Source organism: Hipposideros armiger, unplaced genomic scaffold (assembly GCF_001890085.2).
Source record: "Hipposideros armiger isolate ML-2016 unplaced genomic scaffold, ASM189008v1 scaffold_748, whole genome shotgun sequence".
Classification (NCBI taxonomy): domain Eukaryota; kingdom Metazoa; phylum Chordata; class Mammalia; order Chiroptera; family Hipposideridae; genus Hipposideros; species Hipposideros armiger.
The window spans coordinates 165,233-187,031 of record NW_017732098.1 but is presented as its reverse complement, the minus strand read 5'-3'; the positions used below and the strand labels follow the sequence as shown (position 1 = coordinate 187,031).

Genomic DNA, 21,799 nt, shown 5'->3' with positions numbered 1-21,799 from the left:
TGCCAAACTGCCTTTTAACCACACCACTAGATATAGCTTTTAGGGATAAGTAGGTAGGAATTTAAGAATGTTAGGAGGCTTTGCTTTCAATTACAAAAGCCCATCTGAACGCACCCTTCATGGGCTGTGGTTGAAGAAATTATTAAGAACTGAAAGACATGACACTTGTCTTCATTAAACTGTACTTTGGCATTTATTATCCCAGTCACATGTGTTCAAATGAGCTTCAATGCTTGTAAGCAAAGCTGGTCTCAGACAGCAACAAGGCTAAAAAGACACAGGCCCTAGGCAACCTGTAAACCCATGAAAAATCACCCTCTTAGCTGCAGAGTTCCCACTGTAGACCAAAGACTGGTTACTGTAGAGAATGCTTGCCCTTCACTCCCATGGCCCAGATGTCTGGGCAGCACACGCTTAGTAATGGAGCAGGGGCTTTCTAGAAGGGGCGCCATCCTCCTCACCCATCAGAGCTCTAAGATGTTATTCCCCAACAGGGAGCTAAAATGCTGCAGCTGCTGTTTTTTAAATGTTTTTTAGCTGTTTGAATTCATTTTGTTAATGTGTCCCTGGGCTTTTTAGTCAAGGGCACAGTGCTACGATATCACACATCAAATAGAATAAAACAAGTGTCAACAAGGGAATTCTAACTTTCAAAGTCCCCATGTTCAAGGCCTGATTTCTAAAAATCTTTGGAACCCCATTAACCAAAATGGGCCATGGAATAGAGAAAGCAATTATGAGATTCGTTAGATCAACATCAGTTACACTGAAAGTACTGAAAAGCCGTGATTCAGATGTGCTTTGGCGAGTGCAACTGCTGAGTTCAGCGATAGTGCATTTGAGAACTTGCCATCATGAAAGGTAGGAGCGACAATGGAAAAGTTATCCTATGCTACTCTTCCTCAAAAAGCAAATACAAAAAAAGCAAAAGCAAAAATAAAAACAGCATCCCAATGAGCCTGCCTTGAACAACAAACACTGTCTTGGACTCCCTGCAAAAAGAGGCCAGACTGCTTTTGATTAAGAAGAAACACAAGGGGCTTGTATGGATCTCACCAGGCTTAATAGAGAGATCATAAAGGAGGGACCCGAGAAGTGGTCTGCAGGCTTCTCATTGGAGACATGTCAGACAAGGATATCCAATTCGAGAACAGCCAAATTGGTGTGGCTATCAGAACCAGAGACAACATACACAAGCAAACCACATTCATCATTTTCTTTTCCTTTTTTAAAAAATATGTGACTGGGATACTAACAGAAAATGCAGTTTAATGTAATCAAATAGAAAAGCATTACAGAGTGGGCACAATGAATTGAATAAAGACTTTGTATTCCACTTAGCAGTCATGCACACTGGTGACCAAGAAAGGATTTATAATTCATTGTCAAAAATCCTTTTAAATGGTCAATCTTTTAAAGATGGCTGCAGCAGAACAAGGCAAACTGAATACTGGAATGAGATGGGAAAATCAATGTCACCTAAAGACTAGTTTTGTGTTTTCTCTTGGAAATCTCTCCAGAAGAGAATTCGAGGTCTAGTTATATTTTCTGCTGTCACGCTCTATCAAGAGCAGTCTGGAGTGGAGAATAGTGCCAGACCATGCCCACAGCCAGGGAAGAGCTAGCTGCTCCCTACCAATTCCCAGGGTTGGGCCCAGGGCCCATTTCTGGGGCAGAGGGGAGGCATTGCCTATATGGGAAAGGCAATATAAGGACAACATGGATGACTTCAAACTTTGAATCTGTCATGAGAAAAGCCCAGAGACTGTGGCCTACTCCTCATTGGAGAAAAAAAAAAATGAAGGAATTTCTTAAAGTGGAAAAAAAATGGTCTTAGCTCCTGTTTTTACCTGCAACAGGTGTCAACTGCTGATTGAGCATCCCCATTGGTGTTGGTGGTGGCACCACCCCCATGAGAGCCCCCACAGGGGTGCCTGCTCGGGGAGAAGCACTCGGCTGCTGTTGCTGTGCTGCTCGCTCTCTCTCCTGCTGCTCAGCAACTTTAGCTGCCCGCTCTGTAAAGGCATTTCAGATTTTCAATTCTGTTTTTAACCCAGGAATTCAAAATACCATCCATTGCATTCAACAGGACTAGTAAAAACACAGGCAACAGTTCTGTCTCAATGGAAGGAACAGTAGATGACTAGTCTCAACACAGGAGGAGTCGGGCCGATTTCACTTGGTAACCTAGAGTCCAGCTTTCCTATCCCATCTTGAGAACTGGTCTGCAAAGATTTCAAGAATGTTAAGACTGCAACACACATTCAGAAAGCACAGGTTTTATTTAAACACGTCACCAGCGTAACCAACGAGGTTAATCTCACAAGGCACCCTGAAGATGAGAAGCGCTACCATTATTCTAGTATTAATAGCATTGCAAATTATTTATAATTTCAACATGAAGCAATTCCATGGCCCATTATAATTTTTGGCACAATTGTTACTTACTATGTTTTCATGATTCCTTGCACCCAATTTTACTAAGATTTGAGGACTCTTGTTATTAATGTCATGGGGTTTAGCAGCTGAAGAAAATTAACTCTGTAAGGGAAAAGTAGCTCCTCCACAAGGTTTTAGAGAAAATAAATGCTAATTTCTACATTCTAATGAAGCAAAGAGGTCATGTTTAATAAACCCCAAGGGAAAAATGCATGATATTCCAGGCTACAGTAATCAGAAGCAGGGAATTATACATACACATATGAAGCAATGGACAATGTACTGACAGAACCAGGTTTCCTGAAGCTGAGCAGTTCAATACTGACCACAAATCACCATAAATCAGTGAAAGTTCCAAAATTCACTCTCATTTCATCTGAAATGCAAAAGGAGCATTTGCTTGTGCCAGTTCTGGGCAGTGGAACACACCTTGCTATACTCCTCACTCCTCTGAGCTACTCTGCCTACATCTCCAAAGCCAGTAGCCCCAACGATCACATTCCCAGTCTTTTTGGTAGCTAGCAGGCTGGTCCCTTACAAGAGAACTCTAGAAATGTGTATTCCCAAAGATCTGACAATATTTTACTTCCCCATTCATAAAAAGGAAATCCTTCCCACTCTTCACCTGGGCAAACTAAGGCTGGGAGACAGGTAGTGACTTGTCCAAGGATACAGAGAGAAACAGCAATCTATGGCCCTGACTCCTGGTATCACGCTCCAACTGCCACACATTAACCCTCCAACATGGAATTCAAAAGGCTACCACTGGCTGATCTAAGGAGGGGGAAAGCAGCTTGAGGTCATGTGGATTTAAAGAGAATCAAGAAGCAACAGCTCGAGTCCTCCTTTAGTGTAACAATGCGAAAGTCAAGTCAAATCTTTCTTGGCTACGACACAGTTGCCTGCATAGACTTGTCATCACTCACTAACTCTGTCCCAGTGTACAGATCCTCTGTACAATGAGCATGAGGGACAAAGGCCATTTAAACAACCTACTTATTTCCTTGAGCTAGCAGTGAAAAAAACACTGATAATACAGACCCCCACATTAAATTCTAGTATTTTCATTACACAAATGACACAATAAAATTGGAAAGCAAAAAAATGGATTTGAAAATAGAATAATTCAGGCATGTGGATCAAATACTGAACTGGCTACTGTTGGCTCTTTCTGGGACGACCCCACTTAGGCTGTCTTGGAAAAGAGAATTATTAAATGAGGTCAGCCAAACTCTAAACTTTAGTTTTGAATTCAATGGGTAAGAACACTAAAAGCTCAGATTTTTGTATCTCAGACAGACACTGCTGAGTCATATAACTCACTCTCACTTGGTTCTCACTGAATTTCAGCCTCCCCTTTGAATTTGGCAGAATTTCGGAGAAGCCACCATTTCTCCCTCTTTAGCCCTGCTCTAGTGTGTTTACTTTTACATTATCTCCAGACACATTTCTCTTTCTTGTTCACAATCTAAATAACCAGTCATTTGTGCTGGACTAGGCTTTATACCCATGTGAGCTTCATTTCCAACACTCCTCCAGCTGAATGATATATTTGGTTTTAACTTGCATTAAGGTCAGAAATATCAAATCTCCAAAGTTCTAGGCTCTTGTGGAACTGACTAGGGTTTCTCAAAGTTTTGTTCTGCAAAATATGAGTTCTTTAGGATCTTAACAGGTATTACATGAATATTAGGTCAAGTTTCAGAAAATGCCAGGTGAAAAAAATAGGTTCTTTACTGTAGGTCTTAAAGACTTTAATATGAAAATATGCACTGTAAGTTCCCAAGAGAAAAAAATGTTTGGAGGGCTTCTAAACTAGTTTTGTCACAAATACTTTTTTGGTTGAGCAGGATTAGGGTTCTGCAGAAGATCTGTGGGGAAGCCTGTCATATAGTTTTACAATAATCAATTTTTTAAAAATTATTTTTTATTGTGAAATACACATTTTTTAGAATTAGTTTCAGCTGTACAATAATCAATCAATTTTAACAATTAATTTTTTTATGTTTGATGGAAAATAGTGGATTTGGAACTGGCCAAGAAGAGTAATGGTTGATCTTTGGTCAACCATTGAGAGATGGTTTTAGACTGGCAAAATAAACCATTATATACAATTCCAAATGGAAAAATACAGCTCCAAGGGCAATAGTCCAGACTAATCTAATGTTTACTACTCATTTCTTTATTAAAGCCATGCCTGATATTAAAAAAATAAACAACAACAACAACAAAATCACTCTCAGGTATTTGTCCCCAATGGTTAAGAACCACCAAATCCTTGAATACTACAGCTCATGGCCCAGAATGATTTAATTAGAGAGTAAAAAGAAAATGAAGGCAGTTGAGTTTTATCAAAGAGACCTCAAGTGCCTTAAAAGTAGTTATGAATGCAGACAATAGCACAGGCCAGGACTGGCCTAGGAAACCAAGCGCTTCAGCCAAGCTTCAGCCTAAAGTTTAAACATATGGCTTATCAAGAGCCGTAACAGAAGATCACTGATTTTAAAAGTCCCTTTTCAGAAGAATTTTGAACAAAATTATACTTAACATCCTTCTACAATCATTCCCCAGCTCAACACATGTGTACTTATAGGACTCAGTGAAAGAAGAAAATCATGCAATTTTTAAAAGCATAATATTGGTTTGAGAAAATTTTTTTAGGGGGGGGGCGGGCAAAAAATAAAAAAAACCCAAATACCCCACACCAGGATCAGAGGCCAAGTCAGGGGCAGCGCTTGCTCAGTCAGGACAAGGCTCACATTTAAACTGCTGGATGGGAGCCATTTGAGACAGTCCCCAACACAAAGTTCATGTGCAAGTGGTAAGGATAAGAGAGTAAAACCTGTTTATGCACGTGCATTCCTGAAAATATCCCCTTGCTTAGAAAGTTGAGACAGTTGTGCCTAGTCTCTATTTACCTTCATATTCTGCTTTCTTGGCTGTCTCAAGGTTTCTCCACTCTGTCCCCACCAGTCGGCTGAGTTCCCCAAAAGAATAGTCTGGGTGCTGAGCCTTAATCACAGCTCTCATCTCACTGCTGAACAGGATGTAGCCACTCATGTTGATTTTCCGTTTGGAGCCTTCTTTCTTTGCACTGCCTTTGGCAGACTTTGGGGTAGACTGTAAGACAAAAAGATCTTATAGCACATCAGAACATTGCCTTTGGTTAACTGCTCCAAGTTTCTGGAAGCCAGGAACATGTACTTCAATAGCTACTGTTTTATAGATACAGTCAGTTAATAGATGGCCACTGTTTTGGTTAAAACACAGCTTTTCCTTGCCTCTTACTATACAAGAAATAAACAGAAGTTTCACTGAATTCCATGATGGCAATCTATAATGGCGACCTCACAATTAAGTTGTGAGACAATTCTAAATGAGAAAAAAATACCAACAGGATTCACTTCAACCAAAAAATGAGGTCCTAAAGGAGAGACTAAAAAGACAGAGGCAATAAAAGCCAGAGGAAGAGGATGATGCTGTTCCTCATTGCTTTTCATCAACACAAGGCAAGGAGAGCTTTCTAACTAAACTTGCCATTAAAAAGAACTATGTATGAAATTTAAAAAATATATATTAAATTGTAAATAACTAATGGCATTAAGAAAGAAAAAAAATCTGTTCCTTCCTGCAGAATTCACATATGTAGGGGCTGGATATCTCCTTACTTTGGTTTGAGTCTGCTGCAAACCAGAGCTGGGAATAAGACAAGTAACAGGAACTAGTCACCGTCACCTGTGGGGGCGTGTAGGGCATGAGATCCAGCTCACTGGCCAGGGGAGTCTGAAGCTGAGGTAGAGAGGGAGGCTCAATGACCTCACTATCTTCTTCTCCCATCTCTTCGATATCTTCATCTCCACCTTCTAATTCAGCAAATTTAGCTTCTAGTAACTGGATCTTCTTTTCCAACAAAGGTGAGGGCTCCTTCTGAGGAACGATTGGTTTTCTAAAAGAAGTGACATTAAAAAAAAAAAAAGTCACCTAACACTACTTCAGGGCTGGTCAGAAAGCAGTGTTCTGCCTTAATATAAATTACTTCCTATAACTTGCAACATATACTCTAAGTAAGCAAGGAATTTAAATGTGTATTTATAAAGTCATATCTACTTACAGATGCTTGTTTTTAAAGGATTCTGCTGAATACCCAAAAAAGTACGAGGCCCAAAGTTGGGATCTAGTTGCCTATATATGGTGATAAGAATTTTTGTGATCTGTGGAACTGCGCAATCTCTTGATAGGCTATAAACCAGAACCAAGAATTTCTGCCTCCATATTATAATTACTGGAGTCTACAACAAGGGCACTGTTAGAACAGTCACCACATCTCAGCAGAGTATGAGGCTTTCTTTTAAATCTTAACTGAACTAATATTTTTTATTTAAAATGTATACTGCTGTAGTTTAAGACCAAATTAAAAAAAAAGCATCCTGTACTACACTATTTTGGTATCAGTTTTACTATTAAGAGCTGCAGTGTTCCTTCTTCCTTAGTTTTTTCAAGCTTTACCTGAAGTAATAAATTTCATCATCTACCACTTTAGCAGAGAGTGAAAACCTCTTCAGTCCCTTGAATTTCTTCATCTGCTTGTCACTCTCGTTGTAGCGGCTCTCACAAAGCAGAACGTCATTTTCTGGAATTTCAGTTGGCCTGCAGGAGAGGAAGTCCTTGAATGATAACACAGCGCACTTTCCTGAAAGAGCAAATTGGACAGAAATTAAAATAAATTGTGGTCATAGCTAACAATCATTTAAAATTTTTATTATTTTTGAATACAATCATCTGATTCAAAAGTCAAGATTTAAAGGCTATACAGAAGCACAAGGATAGACATGTAGATCAATGGAATAGAATTAAAAGGATAAAAATATACTGATACAATTGGGTTTTTATGGGCAATTGATCACAAGGGAGCTAAAACAATTCAATGGGGGAAAGAATAGTGTCTTCAACAGACAGTGCTGGGACAACTGGATTTCTACATGCAAAGAAACTGAGTTGGAATCTTACCTCATACCATATACAAAAATTTACTCAAAATAGATCAAAGATCTAAATATAAGTGCTACAACTACTAAAGTCTTAAAGGGAAACACAGGTGTAAATCTTTGTAACTTTTTATTAGGCAACAGTGTCATAGATGTGACATCAAAATCATAAGCAACAAAATAAAGTAAATGGACTTCATCAAAGTTAAAAACTTTGTGCTTCAAAGGACATTATCAAGAAAGTAAAGGGCCAGCCGAGTGGCTCAGTTGGTTAAGAGGTCGCTTAAGAGTGTGAGCTCTGAGCAACAGGGTCACCCGTTTGATGCCAGGCCCGAGCTGAGCTGCCAACAGGTGGCAGGATGGCTCAGCTGAAAAAAAAAAAAGGTGAAAAGACAACCCACAGATGAAATTATCTGTAAACCATATCTCTGGTAAGAGTCTAGTATCCAGAAAAGAACTTCTACAACTCAACAATAACAAGACAAATAACCCAATTAAAAAACAGGCAAAGGGTCTACATAGACATTTCTCCAAAGAAGATATACAAATAACCAATAAGCACATGAAAAGATGCTCAACATCATTAATCATTAGGGAAATGCAAATTGAAACCACAATGAAATATCACTTCAAACTCATTACGATGGCTATTACAGTAAGTAAGTAAGTAAGTAAATAAATAAATAAAATAAGTGTTGGCAAAGATGTGGAAGAGAAACTGGAACCCTTGTACACTGCTGGTGGTACAGTTACTATGGAAAACAATCTGGCAGTTTCTCAAAAAGTTAAACAGAGTTGCCATACAATCCAGCAATTCTATTTCTAAGTAAATATCCAAAGAACTGAAAGCAGAAATTCAAATAAATACTCGTATACCAATGTTCATAGCAGCATTAACAATAGCCAAAAGGTAGAAACCACCCAAATGTCCATCAATGAATAAACAAAATATTATATATACATACAATGGAATATAATCAGCCTTAAGAAGGTATGTTATACCATGAATGAACCTTGAGAATATTAAGCTAAGTCAAATAAGACAGACACGAAAGGATAAATATTGCATGATGCCACTTATATGAGGTAACTAGAATAAGCAAAATTGAGAGACAGAAAGAAGAACACATATTATTTACCAGGGGCTGGGACAGGGGAAAATGGATAGTCACTGATTAATGGGTACAGTTTCTATTTGGGACAATTAAGAGTTCTAGAAATGGATAGTGATAATGGTTGCACAATACTGTCAATGGATTTAATGTCACTGAATTGTACATTTAAAAATGGTTAAAACTTTGCAATTATGATATGTACATTTTACCACAAAAAACAAATGACAGTATATCACTTATATTGTTTTGCACTTAAATTTTGTCGCAAAATAATATATCTTGAGGGTCGTTATTGGTATTAATATACATTTATTGAAACTAGTTCACTATTGATGGGTATTTAGGTTGTTTCCAAATTTTTGCTTTTCTACTGTAGCAAAACAATGATATAAATAACTTAAGACATTAATTTGCACATGGGTGAATACATCTGAGGTATAAATTTCTAGAAGTACAAAAGTTGGGTCAAAGGGTATGTACACTTTAATTTTTATAGGTATCACCCAATTCCCTTCCATAGAGATTGTGCTAACTCATAAATCCAACACGAAGTTGATAAATCCTGGTTCCATATGCTCTTGTTAACTAGTAACAAACATCTGAATCTCTGACAATTTGATAGGTAATTTTTTTTTTCTTAAAGCAGCATGTGGGTAGTTTTAATTATCATTTCTCTGAGGTTGAGGTTGGGCATATTCTCATTTAAGAATCACTGATAGTTTCTTTCTGCTTTCTCTTACTCTTCGCCCATTTTTCTGTTGAATGCTGATCTTTTCTAATTGTTTTACAGGAGCTCTTCACATATGAGGTAAATTTGATCTTTGTCTATGATATATATTGCAGGTATTTCCCCAAAGTTGTCATTTGTCTTTGCTTCTGCCAGTTTTGGTTATGCAAACATTTTCAACTTTTACACAGTTGAATTTATAAATCTTTTCCTGTATGGGTTCTGAGTTTTAGGTCAAAGATTATAAAAATTTCTTTCCCATTATTTCTTTTGGTATCTTTGCTGCTTCATTTTATGTCTACTTAAATCTGTAATTTGGCTGGGAATCTATTCTGAAGTTGATGGGAGAGATGGATACGATTTTAATTCTTCTTCTTTTTTTTCCTCAATGCCTTTACTTTTGAGACACGAGGGAAAAATCTTATAGGTGCACATTAAAAAGAGACATGATCACAGGTAAAAGCGAAGACAATCTATCCAGAAAGCTTTAACGCCTGTCAGCTTGAAGCTGAAGTTCTGAGTATGACATGTTGCAGGGTTGAAAGGAATGGTAATTAGTATTCCTCTCCTTCTTCCTCATCCTCTCCTTCAACAGAATCAATACCAACCTCCTCATAATCCTTCTCAAGGGCAGCCATGTCCTCACGGGCCTCAGAAAACTCTCCTTCCTCCATGCCCTCACCCATGTACCAGTGAACAAAGGCACGCTTGGCATGTATCATGTCAAACTTGTGGTCCAGGTGCGCCTAGGCCTCAGCAATAGCTGTGGTGTTGCTCAGCATGCACACAGCTCGCTGTACTTTGGCCAGGTCTCCACTAGGTACCACAGTGGGAGGCTGGTAATTAATGCCAACTTTGAAGCCAGTGGGGCACCAGTCCACAAACTGGATGCTGCACTTGGTCTTCATGGTGGCAGTGGCGGCGTTGACATCTTTGGGAACCACGTCACCATGGTACAACAGGCAGCAAGCCATGTATTTGCCGTGGCGAGGGTCACATTTCACCATCTGGTTGGCTGGCTCAAAGCACGCATTGGTTATCTCTGCTACAGTAAGCTGTTCATGGTAGGCTTTCTCACCAGAGATGACAGGGGCGTATGTGGCCAGAGGGAAGTAGATGCGGGGATAGGGTACCAGGTTGGTCTGGAATTCAGTCAGGTCAACATTCAGGACTCCATCAAATCTGAGGGAAGCAGTGATGGAGGACACAATCTGGCTAATAATGCAGTTAAGGTTAGTGTAGATTGGGAGCTCAATATCGAGGCTTCTACGACAGATGTCGTAGATGGCCTCATTGTCAACCATGAAGGCATAATCAGAGTGCTCCAGGGTGGTGTGGGTGGTGAGGATGGAGTTGTAGGTCTCAACTATAGCTGTGGAAACCTGGGGAGTTAGGTATATGGAGAACTCCAGCATGGATTTCTTGCCATAATCGACAGAGAGATGTTCCATCAGCAGGGAGGTGAACCCAGAACCAGTTCCCCTGCCAAAGCTGTGGAAGACCAGGAAGCCCTGAAACACTGGTCAGCCAGCTTATGAATTCGGTCCAAGACAAGGTCAATGATCTCCTTGCCAATGGTGTAGTGCCCCCGGGCATAGTTATTGGCAGCATCTTCCTTGCCTGTGATGAGCTCCTCGGGGTGGAAGAGCTGACAGTAGGTGCCAGTGTGAACTTCATCAATGACTGTGGGTTCCAGGTCTACAAACACTTCCCTGGGCACATGCTTGCCAGCGCCTGTCTCACTGAAAAAGGTGTTGAAGGAATCATCTCCTCCAATGGTCTTGTCACTTGGCATCTGGCCATCAGGCTGGATGCCACGTTCTAGGCAGTAGAGCTCTCAGCAGGCATTGCCGATCTGGACACCAGCCTGGCCAACGTAGATGGAGATGCATTCACACATGTCTACGGGTTTGCAGGCACAGGTAACAGGAGTAGACACCAGATCCCGGTTACTGTTCCTGACAAGCTAAGAGTCGAGTTAAGTAACGCACACAATTTTAATTTTTCCAAATGGCTATCCAGTTTCTAAATACCAGTTAGAGAACAATCCATCTTTTCCCACTAATCTGGGAAGCCACCTTTATCATAAATTATAATTGGGTCTACTGATAAACTTTCTATTATGTTCAAATAATGATTACTCATATCATATACATAATTTAAGTTATTATAGTGTTATAATGTTTTAATATCTGGTAAGGATAGACATCCTCCCCCCGCAACCACTTCACTATGCTTTTCAGAATTTTCCTGATTTTTTTCTTTTTTGACATGATTTAAAAAATCAGTTTATTTAGTCCTAACTTCCTCACAATAAAGTTCCCATTGATATACCTAGTGGGATAACATTAAAGATTAATTTAGGGAGAATAAACATCTCTATGATGTTGAGGCTTAGTCAAGCACATACACTTTTCAATTTGTTCAAGCAATCCCTTTTAAATTAATTAAAAGTAGCATTTAAAAACCTTCTTTATACAGATGTGGTATAAATCTTAAATTTATTCCAAGGTGTGTGTGTGTGTATATATTTAAATAGACCAGCCGTTTAATTAGGTGCTTTGTAATAAATTTAAAACACCAGTTTGCGAGGATAAACCCCATTTGTGAGGGCAAACACAGAGTGGAGGTAGCCCTGGAGCTGAGGAACAGCTTTGATTTTTGGCAGAATTTGCGAGTCCATGGCTTTCTGATCAATTTTGCGCTGCTCTGTAATCTCGTATTTCTCTTTCTCTGTGTGGAAGATCTCCTCCTCCTGGTGTCGCAGCTTCTGCAGCTTCTTCTTGAAGTAAGCATCGGTGAGATGTTTGGGGATTTTCACACCACTGATATCGATTTTGGTGGGGGTGGCAATGACAAATTTCTGGTGTTCTACGCAGAGGAACTCGATTGAGGGACAGAGGTCCAGTCACAAGTAGCAAGCCACTGCTCAGCTGCTTCAGAAAAACCACCCTCTTGCCTCTATGGCGCCCAGTGAGGCTGATGAGAATGGTCCCAGGAGTGATGCTGGCTCGAAGTTTTCTCACGTGCTGACTGAAGGGTTTCTTGCCGTGGCTCAGCAGCTTCCGAGGCGCATCTTCAGTAGGATAGTATCTAGGCATTTTGCAAAGTTTAACCACTCGGGTACCACCATTCTTGTCGCCACCAACTGGTTTTGTGACAGTAGCAAGAACCTTCTCCTTCTCTTTCTTTTCAATCCTGGATTTCGCTGCTGAATACTTCCTCTTGTACATGGCCTTTTGGGAATACACAGCCGATCGGGAATACCTGCTGATTCCTCGGACCAGGACAGGGTTTCAGCTGCAGCGGGGCTTTCCCTTCTTAGGCGTCTTGGCCTTGAGGTTACCCTTCTTAACCTTGCCACCAGCATCAGCCTTCTTGGCTTCAGGTTTCTTCTCTTTAATGTCTGGCTTTTCAGCTTTTTCACCCGTCATCTTGCAAGATGGGAAAGAGAACTAAGTTCCTGGCTTCCCCCAAGGTATATTTTTTTATTAGTATTGAAACTGTTAAGGCAACTGATTTGTTATTAAATTTTTTTTTTTTAATTGGGGAATTGGGGGATGGGAACAGCGCTGGGGAATTGGGGGAAGGGGAACAGACAAGTTGCTGTCCTTTTGTTCTTCAGTCTAGTTGTGGAGGATGTTGCTTCACTGGCCCAAGTTGGCACCATCACTGCGCTCTTCCCCGGGCGAGGCAGATCCGTCGCCGGCTTCTGGCTGCTGCTGGCCGCTCATGCTGGCTGCTGGCTACATATGGTAGCCCATGGCAACCCACTGCCACAGGGGCTGCAGCCTACGCTGTCGCCGGCAACTCACAGCAACCCAGCTCCAGGTTGAGCTGTTGTTCAGCATCTTAGCTGTAGAGGGAAGTGTCACTGGCCCTCATATGTGGGATCCAAACTGGGGCCCTCTGGCGTCCCAAGCCAGCTCTTAACCAATGCGCCACTCGGCCGGCCCTGATTTGTTATTAGTTTTATACTCAACCTGCTTACTTCTCTTTTTATGTGCATGGTTTCATAGTTTATTCTCTTGAATTTTCATCTCCTTAATTTCCTTATTTTATATTTCTGTTTCTTACTTCTAACTGTGCTGGCTAGTACCTCCAGAACAATGTTAAGTAAGAGTGATAAGGACATCTCTATTTTGTTCTTGACCTTAATAGGACTGTTCATACTTAGCAAAACATGTAAAACACGTAAAAACAGTTCAGAAACCCTCTGCAAGTTTAAAATAGCTTATAGTTACTATCACTGCCTTGGAGTTACATAGCACTTTACTTACATAATCCAAAGGCTTTTCAATTCAGAGAAGGAATAGTTACTATTTTCCATATTTCACAGAAAAAAAAAAAAGATTTGGAAAGGGTAAAAATTCTGTTCACAGCTAGAGTAAAAATGACTGATGGCCCTGGAATGTATACGGTGTCTCTGTGCCCTAACTTAGGGTTCCTACCAGGCCCCCAAAAGACAGAGAAAAGATAAAAGTTTAGAAAGCATCATTTAATAAAGCATAAAAAATTTATAAACACCTGCTGGATTTTGACTAGAACCGCAATGAATGTATAGGCCAATTTGGAGAGAACTGACATTTTTATAATACTGAGTCTTCCAGCCAGAACCAGGATGGATCAATTCATTTTTTTAGGTCTTCTTTAATTTCTCTCAATAATTTTCTTACAGTTTATTTTTGGTGTGTGTGTGTGTGTGTGTAATCCTATACATCTTTTTAAAGATTTATTCCTAGGTTTAATGTAAATGGCATATTTTTAAATTTTAATTTTCTAATTGCTCACTGATGGTAAACAGAAATATAGGTTTGCTTGATATTTTCATTTATTAATTCTAATAGTTTATCTGAATGTCTCTTGGGTTTTCTTTGTACCTAATAATATCTTTGCAAAAAATAATTCTTTTATTTTTCCTTTCTACTCTTTAAAAACCTTTTATTTTTCTTGCCTTACTAAGAACAGCTTTTCAGTTAATAGAGCATAAAGAAAATCTACTATGAAGAAAACAGAACCTGCAAATAAATTAGGAACTGGCATGTTTCAAGAGCCCAAATTCTTGAAAATTTTATCATCAAAATGCCTAAGGGTGGAGGCACTCTCTGCCAGGTGTGGCCATGTTCATCCCAAAGCAACTTCTCTATGGCCATTTGATTACCATTTAAGTTACTAAAGAGAACTCTTAATAGAACTGAACAAAGAGTATATGTGTAACTATTAGGAAAACAGGACAATCTCCTAAGTGAAATAGACCCACCAGGTTTTTATCACAGAAGATGAAAAAAATTATACCTTCCCTAATTATATTTAAAACTTATTTCAGAGACAAAAATGAGATTTAATTCAGAAGTGTGTTTAGTTAACACAACAAAATTATAAATCCTCTAAAGCTTAAATTTAAACACTTTAAATGATTATTCTCTACAGAAACTGATTTAAAAAAAGATCTGCCTCCTTGCATTTAAACGTCAACATAGAATGTGCTAAACCACTTTTTCTTCCTTGAGGGGTGGGTACTGAAATTCACGCACAGGGCTAAAATCTCATCTTGTGACTACTAGATACATTTTCTTTCGTGGATTAATCTCAAGATGAAGTAACAATACATCTCACTGTATGCCTGTTGTCCTACCTAATATTATGACACCTCTTTCACTCTCAAAAGTGTCCTAGTTGACTGTAAACCAACTTACGCCATACAGGAGTAGAAGTGAGAAGAGCTAGGTTTTAGTTCTGGTCCATTTCTTGGAGAGTAACTTCACCTTTCTGAGAATAGAAGCATTTTCCTACAGCGTCATGGTGAGAAATAAATGAGATCCTGGATATAAAACTAGTTTATAAACTATAGAATGCAACACATTTTAATAAGCATCTATAAAAACAAGTGATGTCAATGAGAACTAGGGAGTAGGGAGACCCACGGGGGCCATTCTTTCAAAGAAATGCTGAGACAACCTAGCAAAAATTGTCAGAACAACAACATTATTGAAACTATGGAAAATAGCCAAAGGTTTATAGCAACCAAGTGAATGCTTAATCAAGGAAAAAAGTGACTGGAATCCAGAGGGAGAGCTTTGTGGCATTTTAACTTACCCTTGCCCCATTCCCCCCCTTTCTGGCTCAGTGGCAGTCTTGAAGATGGCAGTTTGTGTTTCTGGTGTGAGTTTCTGGTGCTGGAGGGAGCGGAGCAGTCTTTGTTCTCAAAGAATTGCTGTTGTCTGTTTCGACCTGTTGGGTGGCTTCCTGAAGAACTAACACAAGGTGCTTGCCTTCATTTCATCTGACTTGGAATTCTCTCTTTTTGGAATTCCAAAAGGCAGAAAAGTGGCTTTGGTACTTTTGCTGAAAACATTTAAAGGCAAATGACCCAGTTGCTGTCAGCTGGGGCAAAGGATGTCAGTTGGGGCAAACAGCGGACATTCTGAAAAGCCTTGGAGAAAAAGCTGGGGAGTGAGTTTTGAAAAGCTTCCACATATTCCTGGGAATCTAGAAAGCCAAGCACATGCCATGGTCAGCGTGTATGCTCAGAAAGACCTGAGTAGGCCCTAAGCTCTCACCTTTGGCTGACTGTCAAGCCCTGTGGAAGTAGGACGTCAAGGCAAAGGCAGAGTTGTAAACTTTCAGGTTGAGTGCTGAAGGTGTGCTCCAACACAGACACAGGATCCAGTTGCAAAGACTGAGAATTTTTTTTTTTGATCCAAGCATTTAAGGAAATCTCTGTTAAATCACTAGCTGACCACTAAGGTAGCAGAACAGAGACTTCAGTGAACATACATAACAAAGAACATGGTCTTTAAAAAATAGTTTAGAAAGTCACTAAAAAAGCAACTACAACCCACAATAAGCAGTGACAATAAAGCCTGAGGAGGGGGTAGAATCTAATTTCTAGTTATCACATTATAATATTAAAAATGTCCAGTTTTCAACAAAAAATTAAGAGGCATGCAAAAAGAAAAACACCAAAAAAACAAAACCAAAAAAACAAACCACACAAGAAAGTATAATCCACTCACAGGATAAAAAGAAATGAACAGAGGGTCGGCCGAGTGGCACATTGGTTAAGAACTGGCTTGGGATGCCAGAGGGCCCCAGTTCGGATCCCACATATGAGGGCCAGTGACACTGCCCTCTACAGATCAGATGCTGAACAACAGCTTGACCTGGAGCTGGGCTGCTGCGGGTCGCCGGCGACGGTGTAGGCTGCAGTCCCCTGCTGCAGTGGGCTGCCATAAGCTACCCTGTGTAGCTGGTAGCCAGCGTGAGCGGCCATCAGCCACAGTGAGTGGCCTTCAGAAGCCAGCGACTGATCTGCCTCACCCGGGAAGAGCGCAATGATGGTGCCAGCTTGGGCCAGTGAAGCAACATCCTCCACAACTAGACTGAAGAACAAAAGGACAGCAACTTGTCTGTTCCCATCCCCCAATTCCCCAGCGCTGTTCCCCCCCCAATTTCCCAATAAAAATCTTTAAAAAAAAAAAAAAAGAAATGAACAGATACTGTCCGTAAGGAAGCCCAGGCAATGGACTTAATAGACAAAGACTTTAAATCAACTGTCTTAGATGTGCTCAAAGAGCCAAAGGAAACTATGACAAAGAAGTAAAGGGAACCAGAATGATGTCTCACCAAATAGAAAACATTAAGAAACAAAAATTGTAGACAGTAAATAGAAATTCTGGAGCTGAAAAGTACAATAACTGAAATAAAAAATTCATTAGAGGGGTTCAACAGAAGATTGAACAGGCAGAAGAATCAGTGAACTTGAAGACAGGTCAATTGAAATTATCAGTCTGAATAACAGTAAAAAAAAAAAAAAAGAACAGTCTAAGAGACCTGTGACACACCATTAAGCATACCAACATAGGCATAATGGGAGTCCTAGAAGGAGAACCGAGAGAAAGGGGCAGAAAAACCTATTTGAAGAAATAGTGGTCAAGGGGCCAGCAGGGTGGCTCGTTGGTTAAGAGTTGGCATGGGACGCCAGTTCTGAGCAGCAGGGCCGCCGGTTCAGATCCCACATGGACCAGTGACGCTGCACCCTCTACAACAGCTCGACCTGGAGCTGGGCTGACATGAGTCGTCAGCGACGGCGTAGGCTGCAATGGGCTGCTGTAAGCTACTGTGAGTGGCCAGCAGCCAGCGTGAGCGGCTGGCAGCTGGTGTGAATTGCCGTAATCCACTGTGAGCGGCCATCCAAGGACCTGCGTGACCAACCTGCCTCAGCCAGGAAAAGCGCAATGATCACAATACCAACATGGGCCAGTGAAGTGACATCCTCCACAACTAGACTGAAGAACAAAAGGACAGCAACTTGCCTGTTCCCCTTCCCCCAATTCCCCAATGCTGTCCCCTCCCCCAATTCCCCAATAAAATCTTAACAAAACAAAAAAAGAAAAATAAATAGTGGTCAAAAACTTCCCAAATTTGATGCAAGACGTAAAAGGAAAAAACTGTCAATGGACAATTCTATATCCAGTAATACCCTTCAAAAATGAAGGCGGAATCAAGACATTTCCAGATAAACAAAAAATGAGGGAGTTTGTTGCTAGTACACCTGCTTTATAAGAAATGCTAAAAGGAGTCCTTCAGGATGAAATGAAAGGATATTAGACAATAACTTGAAGCCATATAACAAAATAAATACTATTAAAGATAACTACATAAGTAAATATAAAAGCCAATATATTTTTGGTTTGTAACTTCTCTTTTTTTCCTATATGATTTTAAAGACAAATCCACAAATAATTAGAAATCTGTTAATGGGCACACAGAATATAAAGATGTGATTTCTCACAATAACACAAAGGGGGAGAGATGAAGCTGTACAGCAGTATCTATACACTATTAAAGCTAAGTTAGTATTAATTCAAACTAGATTGTTATAAATTTAAGATGTAATCTCCAATGTAACCACTAATAACTGAAAAATAACAAACGGAGGCTTCCCTCTCACCTTTGTTATGCATCCTTTGAGTGTTCAGCCTGGGTTTACACTAAGAAGTAAGAGGCTAGGGCACTGCTTTAATCTGGACTACAAGTTAAAAGGAAGATATTCTACGTTGCAGAAACTCAAGAAAAATTTAGTAACTTCATTAGTGTTTGCTACCTCTCCCCAGGGTGGGAAGAAGAAAATGTGTTGAACTACCAGGCCATTCAGACATTTTTACCACATCCAATTCTGAAAAAATTCACAGCACTAAAAACAATATAAACACTGAAGAGATCAAAGTCTAAATGTAAAATATTTTTTAATCTGCAAATTTCCTTTTAGTGACAAGCATGGCAGCTGCTTCTTTATAACCATATGTAATCAATATAAAGCTTGTGACCAGCAACGTTTTGGAAAGCTATTCCAAAAGATGTAAAGAGTAGCTGGTGTAAGTAAGCTGCAGAGTTAACTCAGGGCTGGAAGAAAAACAATAGATGAAAATGGTGACAGTATATGACGCAAATAACTAGATTTGAGGAGCAAAATGTCATTATGAACACTCGGTATGATGATGGAACAGAAACTAAAACATGAGTCCTTCAGATTTCTGGAATGGGGAGAGAAACATTATTTAGGGTTAAGATTCCAACAGAGACTGTAAAAGTCTTTTAACTGCTCTCCCTGCTTCCTACTTTATTCTTACAACATATTCTCCAAATTGCAGCCACAATGATTCCAATGCATATGTCGGATCACAGAGCCTCTCGGCTTAGACCCTTTATAGGATTTCTTATCCACTCCAAACTCAATCTCTGCACTGTCTACAAAACCTATCATGACTGAGTGCCTAGCCACCTCAGAGGGATCATTCCCTATCACATCTCACTGCCCTGCTCCAGTCACCCAGCTTGCCCATTGTGTTTCCAACATGCTGGGATACTCTGCCTTCAGGTCTTTGCATTTGGTGTTCACTGTGCGTAAAAGAGCAAAATCTCAGATATTTGAATAATTTTCTTCTCACTTTCTTTAGGATTCTATTCACATGTCACCTATCAGAGACACTCTTGCTGACCACAATACCTAAAACAGGACCTCCCCTCAACACTAATCTCTATCCTCTTCCTCTATTTATTCTCATTCATAGCCCTAATTACTACCTGATGTTCTATAGATTTAAATTTTTTTTTTAATTGGGGAATTGGGGGGATGGGAACAATGCTGGGGAATTGGGGGAAGGGGAACAGACAAGTTGCTGTCCTTTCGTTCTTCAGTCTAGTTGTGGAGGACGTTGCTTCACTGGCCCAAGCGGGCACCATCATTGTGCTCTTCCCGGGCGAGGCACATCAGTCGCCGGCTTCTGGACGGCCGCTCACTGCGGCTGCTGGCTACACACGGTAGCCCATGGCAGCCCACTGCAGCAGGGGCTGCAGCCTACGCCGTCACTGGCAACTCACGGCAGCCCAGCTCCAGGTTGAGCTATTGTTCAGCATCTTAGCTGTGGAGGGCAGTGTCACTGGCCCGCCCTTATATGTGGGATCCGAACTGGGGCCCTCTGGTGTCCCAAGCCAGTTCTTAACCATCGCGCCACTCGGCTGGCCCTATAGATTTAATTTTAATTTACTGACTCCAAACCTCTGCCCCATCGTAACTCTCTAAAAGAGCAGAAACTCTGGTTTGTTTATTGCTGTATACCTAGCACCTAAAACAATGATTAGCACAAAAATATTCAATCAATTGTTATAAAATGAATGTGATTAAATAAAATGGCATAAATACCTACCCAGAATACATGTCATGGGGCAGGTTTCTTCCAGGTTACTCAGAAACACTTCTTTTTTGTAGAACATTTTTGTGGGCTCATGTTCTGTCTCTTCTGGGTGAATAAAGATAGGGCCATAAAAATATGCAGCTCCATCTCGGACCCACACCTTTTCAATTCTGGGGGGGCGTGGAGGGAGAGAGAAATTCCATTAAAATAGAATTCTGATGAGTTGCATTTTTGAGGGATTAATCTAACAAAAATTCCATTAACCAAAAACTTATGTAGAGGGGTTTCATTGGCTGATTTGTTCAGATAATTTCCTTGATTTCCACCCCTCCTCCCCCCGCAAGCACATGAGAAGATACTTGGAAAAAGAGAAATGAACATTTGACTACTCATCTGAGGGAAAAAATACTTTAACAGAATATGTACTATACACTTTACTTATTCATGATGTTTATTATTTGTCTTCCCACTAGAACAAAGATCCATGGGACTAAGGATATTTGTCTGTTTTATTCACTAATGTATCCTCATTACTTGCCAAACAGTAGGCATGTAATAAATGATTAGTGAATGATGAACAAATATGATGAAGAAATTGAAGCTCAGAGACGTAAATCATTTGCCTAAGGACATGAAACTAGCAGGGCTGGGATTTAAACCAAGATCTCTTGGAGCCAACTACTGTTATTAAGCACTGTCCTCTACTGCCCAGCTCCATACCTGACTCTTTTACTGCTGTTTTATGCCATCAACCATACTTTCATCCATTTATTTGTTCATCCAATATCTGAGTCCTTACCATGTTTTGTGCACTATGTTTGGAACAGGGGATACAAAGGTGAGCAAAAAGAGTGGGTCCCTACTTTCAGGGCATTTATTGTCCAGAATAGAAACCTGACAATAATATAATGTGGTATGTGCTCCAAGGATAAAGAAATACATGGTGATCTGAGTATGTGCCACAGAGAGACCTACCTCAGTCTGGAGGGGACAGGAGACGCTTCCTTAAGGAAGTGCTATTTCAAATTTAAGCTAAAGGAGTTCACCATACGAACTGGGGAGGGAGATTCCTAGATTGAGAGTTCAGTAAATGGTAGAAGCAAAAAAAAAAAGAGTTAATGGGACGAATTCAAAGAAGGAAGTATGGCTAGAGGCGAAAGCAGGGTAAGTATGGTGTGAGAGAAAGCTGGAGAAGTTACCTGGGGAGAGACTTTTGTCTTCATCCTAAAGAGTGACGAATTTTTTTTTACTGGCTCCCTGTGTCTCTCAGATCCAATCTCATCCCTCCTAATTCAGTAACACTCACCTGCCCACGCGAGGGCGCACCAGGCCATGGGACTTGATGAAGACACAGTCGCCAACCTTCAGCCACATGTCATTGTAACGGAGCTGCTCAAAGTAGTGGCAACCTGGTTCACCATTCGCCATTTCCACAGGGACATCTTCTTTCTCCTGTGGTAAAGGAAACTATTAATTGAAGCTAGGCAGCTGACAATCAAAAAGTAGACAGAGATGGTAAGAAAGGAAAACAGACTTTCCTTGTTATTAACATAAAAGAAAAAATAACCATAAATAAACACTTTGATGAAGACAAGAATCCAAAAGACTAGGTTACTGAAATCAAACTAAGTCTTATCAAATACTGTATTTACTGTATTTTAAATTTCTACTTAATTTTCATAAAATGTTACTTCAAGGAGCTTTTATCCCCCTTTCCCTTCTTCCTCTATTTCCATAACCTTTAGCAAAAAAACCAGAACACACACACACAAAAAAAACCACACTGGAAAGGGCTTATGAGCATTCAGAGCAGTCTCATTCATACATTATGAAGTA

General features: G+C 40.1%; 1 protein-coding gene and 2 pseudogenes across 11 annotated transcripts in view; all 3 read right to left on the bottom strand.

Moving 5' to 3' along the window:
* Positions 1-21,799, bottom strand: part of PBRM1 (polybromo 1) — a 119,809-nt gene that overhangs the window by 8,888 nt on the left and 89,122 nt on the right. For 7 of the 11 annotated variants that reach the window (XM_019628098.1, XM_019628099.1, XM_019628094.1 and 4 more), the window contains 6 exons: positions 21,270-21,415; positions 19,976-20,133; positions 6,946-7,129; positions 6,175-6,385; positions 5,358-5,559; positions 1,851-2,015 (listed from right to left, as the gene is read on the bottom strand). In XM_019628098.1, the coding sequence (XP_019483643.1) occupies positions 1,851-2,015; positions 5,358-5,559; positions 6,175-6,385; positions 6,946-7,129; positions 19,976-20,133; positions 21,270-21,415 (1,066 nt within the window). The remainder of the gene's footprint in view (positions 1-1,850; positions 2,016-5,357; positions 5,560-6,174; positions 6,386-6,945; positions 7,130-19,975; positions 20,134-21,269; positions 21,416-21,799) is intronic. The other 4 variants (XM_019628101.1, XM_019628102.1, XM_019628103.1 and 1 more) reach the window with 1 other exon arrangement.
* Positions 9,806-11,166, bottom strand: LOC109373871 (tubulin alpha-1B chain-like; annotated as a pseudogene).
* On the bottom strand, positions 11,839-12,766 carry LOC109373873 (60S ribosomal protein L6 pseudogene; annotated as a pseudogene).